Source organism: Pogonomyrmex barbatus, unplaced genomic scaffold (assembly GCF_055798465.1).
Source record: "Pogonomyrmex barbatus isolate J1 unplaced genomic scaffold, ASM5579846v1 scaffold1, whole genome shotgun sequence".
NCBI lineage: Eukaryota > Metazoa > Arthropoda > Insecta > Hymenoptera > Formicidae > Pogonomyrmex > Pogonomyrmex barbatus.
This window is the reverse complement of record NW_028297098.1, coordinates 10,347,477-10,351,420: the sequence shown is the minus strand read 5'-3', so window position 1 is coordinate 10,351,420 and position 3,944 is coordinate 10,347,477. Positions and strand designations below refer to the sequence as shown.

Sequence of the window (3,944 nt, the reverse complement as noted above, 5' to 3'; positions counted from 1 at the left end):
TGGGCCGTCACTGAAGAAGAAGTTGCGACGCGTCGCGTATCCCCGTGTGTATGAATGTCGCGTAATTTATTCTTGTCTTCGTCTTGGCCCCCCTTCTTACCCAAGCGGGCAGGAGCGGCCGATGTCCACATTTCAGTATCATAATCTTCCTAATTTAGTTGTTTTATTTATTTGTACATATTTCCTTTTAGTATTTTAATTTTTTATTATTTTTTCTTTCTTATTTTCTCTATTATTTTATTATTCTTTCGCGAGATATGTGGACAGGGTTCCTGCCCGCTTTTCATTATTCTCAGGGCACCTTTTATTTATATAACTATTTATCTCACCCGTTTTATTGTTCGGTATGTTTTTGTTTTCTTTTCATTTGTATTTTTATTTATTTCTATTTATTCACTTATTTATTATTTTTATTTCTATTTTTATTTTTTTTTGTTTTTATTTGTATATATGTATTTTATTTCATTTTCTGTGGGGCCATGAATGTCCGAGTGTGAGTGTCGCGGGAACCTTATTGTATTTTAAGCGAGTGTGAATGTGTCGCGTTGACTTTATTTAATTTATTTATTAAGTATTGCCGCGCGCGCGCCCTCGGGGTCTTTTATCGTTTAACTTATTGATCTGTGATACACCCCGAGGGCCGCCGATTATTTCTTGCGTCATCCCCCCAGCACGCGAGCTGGGGGGATAGTCTAATTCTAATTTGCGCACGCTGGCGGGGAGCGACCCTGCCAGCTACAATAGTTTTAGTGCCCACAAGGCGGGGGGGGCTATTGTCCCCCGCCCATGTAGTATTTAGTCCTGCGTGCGGCCTAGCCGCTTTCTTATGTATCCACCCCGGAGGGTGAGATGCCCTCCGGGGAACATTCTCTAAAATAAAAGTGAGCTAATATTAATATGTTTAAATAATTAACTAAAAGTTACACTCAGGAAGCTTTACTAATACGAGATAAACAATCAAGATCGCTTATTTAGAACTAGAAATTGTAACGGAATATGAACTAGAAATAGAACGACTACGAACTAATAAAAAATAGAAATTGAATAAACAACTTGAACTTGAATTACATACTAGAGATCGGAGTAAGACGCTTGCGATGTCAACTGTTCGACGACGCGCACAAGAGTGTCGGTGTTTCGGCGGCGCTGTGGCGCAAGATGGCAGATGGCGTGAGTACGCCAACACACGTGGTGCAAGATGGCGGGTGGCGTGGATACGCCAATGCACGTGGCGCAAGATGGCGAGTGGCGTAAGTACGCCAACGCATGTGGCGCTGGCGTGGCGCGGGTTGTGTAGCTAAGCTAGATGTATATGTCTATGTCGTGCATTAGTCGGCCAATCAGAACGTGGCTGGCAGGAGATGATGCGCGGTAACAATGATGTAGGCGTTATTGTAATATTGATATCTTGTGCTTGATTAATTTAGTAATATTGATGTCATTAATATAATTAATATAATCTTATCATTAATATAATCTTATTATTAATATAGGTATTATGTTTAGGTATGTTTAAGGAATATTATATTTAAAGTATAATTATAAAACTTTTCATGTATTATAACAAATATTATTGTTTATGGCTAGGAAAATAGTTAGCATAATCGAATATGTGTTATTAAATGTTAATGCCTATAATTATCGAAGAAGGCGGTTAAAATAATATTACATCTATGTAGCATAATAATGGTGGGGCGCGCCATGTTAGGCGGAACGGCAGGAGAGCCAATGGTCGTTCTCGGTCGTGGGCCCGGCGGTGAATTATATTAAGGCGATACATGCGTGGTAGGAAGAAAAAGAAAAAAATATATGGCGGCTCTCCGGACGTTACAGGAGCCAGCTTCACCTCGTCGAACCACACGTGTCAGGAAGCCAACACAATTCTATACTTGTCAAAATGTCTACACTGCAGAAATAGAATCAGGAATCTATAAGAAAGCTATGCAGAGAAGTGATGCCTGTCAGTGGGAAGAAGCTGTCAAACAAGAACTCGAGACCCTGAAAGCAAACAATACATGGACAGTGTGTCAAGTACCTGAAAATCAAAACATTATTAGTAGTAAGTGAGTATTCAAAATAAGGAAGCTTGATAATGCTATTAAATATAAAGCTAGTTGGTTGCCAGAGGTTTTGAACAGAATGATACACTAGATTTGCATGAAATTTACTCACCTGTTGCTAAGTTGTCAACATTTAGATTATTTGTTTCAGTTGCTACAAAATTAAATTTACCAATACATCAGATGGATGTCACTGGGGCCTTTTTATATGGGGATATAAAAGAAAATGTATTTATTAAATTACCAGAAGGGGCATATAACGGTTGTGAAAAATTGTCAAACTTAATAAATCTTTGTACGGACTCAAAAAATCTCCTAAGTATTGGAATGAAAAGTTTAACCATGTAATAAATAAAGCAGGCTTTGTAAAGTCTAAGAATGATCCATATTTGTTCACCAAATGTAATGGAGAAAACCAAACCTATGTACTACTGTATGTTGATGATCTTTTGATGTTTAGTAGTAATGAACAACAGTTGAATGATCTTAAATCACAGTTACAGAAAGTATTTAGAATGAAAGATATGGGACTGATTTCAAATTTTCTTGGCATCAATGTTAAACAAAATTTTAAAGATTGTGTAACGGAATTGAGTCAAGAATCCTATTTAGAAAATGTATTAAAAAGGTTTAACATGGAAAACTGCAAACCTGTATCGACTCCTATTAATCAAAATTTTAATGTAAAAATTTTAGAAGCCAAAGAATGTAAGCCAGACAAAAATATTGAAAACACATATAGGAAAATTATTAGCAGTTTAATGTACGCAGTATCAGGCACTAGACCAGATCTTTGTATAGCTGTATTTATATTGAGTAGGTACCAAAATAATGCAAGTGATGTATTGCTAACTCATTTGAAAAGAGTTCTAAGATATGTAAAACACACCTTAGATTATAAGTTGGTTTACAATTGTAATGATGATGGGCTTGTAGGGCATTGCGATGCAGATTGGGGTGGTGACCTAATAGACAGAAAGTCGACCACTGGCTTGTTTCAAGTATTCTAACTGTCTCATATCATGGTGTTCCAAGAAACAGTGCTCTAAGCTTATCATCAACTGAGGCTGAGTATGTTGCAGTCAGTATGGCGGCTAGTGAGTCTTGTTAGCTAGCAAGTTTATTAAAAGACTTTAATATTACAAATGTGTATCCAATCCCTATGTATTGTGACAACCAATCCCCCATAATGGTTGCAAATACTGATAATATTAAGAAATTGAAACATATTGATATTCGATATCATTTTGTCAAAGATTTAATTAAAGAAGGTAAAATATGTTTAATGTATGTAAAGACCGAGGATCAAACTGCTGATATGTTCACTAAGTCATTAAATAGGAAACTATTGTTTAAATTTGTAACTAGATGTGGTTTAATGTAGATTTATCTGTGTTTTTAAATTAATGCATATAAGATAATTTATATAAGTATTACATTGAGCGGGGGTGTTAAAATATAATGTAATACTTTATTTAAATACTACCATTAAATGTGGGTTTATTTAAGCTGGCAATAGTTGTCAAAGAGATAGTTCTTTTCTAATTTTTTTTTAGTGTCTCGCTCTCTCCCAAATCTTGTAAAACCGTCCAGTGCATCGTGCCTAATAAATAATTGATTAAAATACCAAGACTTTGTATAATTAAATACTACTCTGCAACAGATAAAAATTATAATCAGAAGCTGTTTAACGTTACTGGCAAAAATGTATGCCCGAAATGGATGATACCGATTATTACTAATGCATTATTTGTAAACAATTAGAGATATACTTACACACACTTGTAGGAAATAGTGGAAGAATATGCAATGTTATCGCAAAATCTCATAAAATTAAATACGTTTGTACTAGATATCATAGACAACTAGTCAATAACAATAGTA

General features: G+C 35.4%; 1 protein-coding gene across 3 annotated transcripts; it reads left to right on the top strand.

The window, feature by feature from the left end:
* Window positions 1–1,039: 1,039 nt before the first annotated feature.
* On the top strand, window positions 1,040–3,690 carry LOC148938092 (uncharacterized). 3 transcript variants are annotated; one of them, XM_089083622.1, is made up of 3 exons: window positions 1,040–1,250; window positions 1,834–2,059; window positions 2,212–3,690. In XM_089083622.1, the coding sequence occupies exons 1-3, from the start codon at window positions 1,098–1,100 to the stop codon at window positions 2,406–2,408; spliced, it is 576 nt and encodes a 191-aa protein (XP_088939748.1). In that variant the 5' UTR covers window positions 1,040–1,097; the 3' UTR covers window positions 2,409–3,690. The 3 variants fall into 3 exon arrangements, with proteins under 3 accessions (XP_088939748.1, XP_088939752.1, XP_088939755.1); XM_089083626.1 differs by having other exon boundaries at window positions 1,834–2,063; XM_089083629.1 differs by having other exon boundaries at window positions 1,040–1,382.
* Window positions 3,691–3,944: the final 254 nt, after the last annotated feature.

Bases quoted from the DNA above. Each gene is read 5' to 3' on its own strand.
- LOC148938092 (XM_089083622.1), top strand. From the start codon at position 1,098: ATGTCAACTGTTCGACGACGCGCACAAGAGTGTCGGTGTTTCGGCGGC. The intron at 1,251-1,833 runs GTAAGTACGCCA...CGGACGTTACAG, and splicing joins GGCGCAAGATGGCGAGTGGC to GAGCCAGCTTCACCTCGTCG. The intron at 2,060-2,211 runs GTAAGTGAGTAT...TATTTGTTTCAG, and splicing joins AAATCAAAACATTATTAGTA to TTGCTACAAAATTAAATTTA.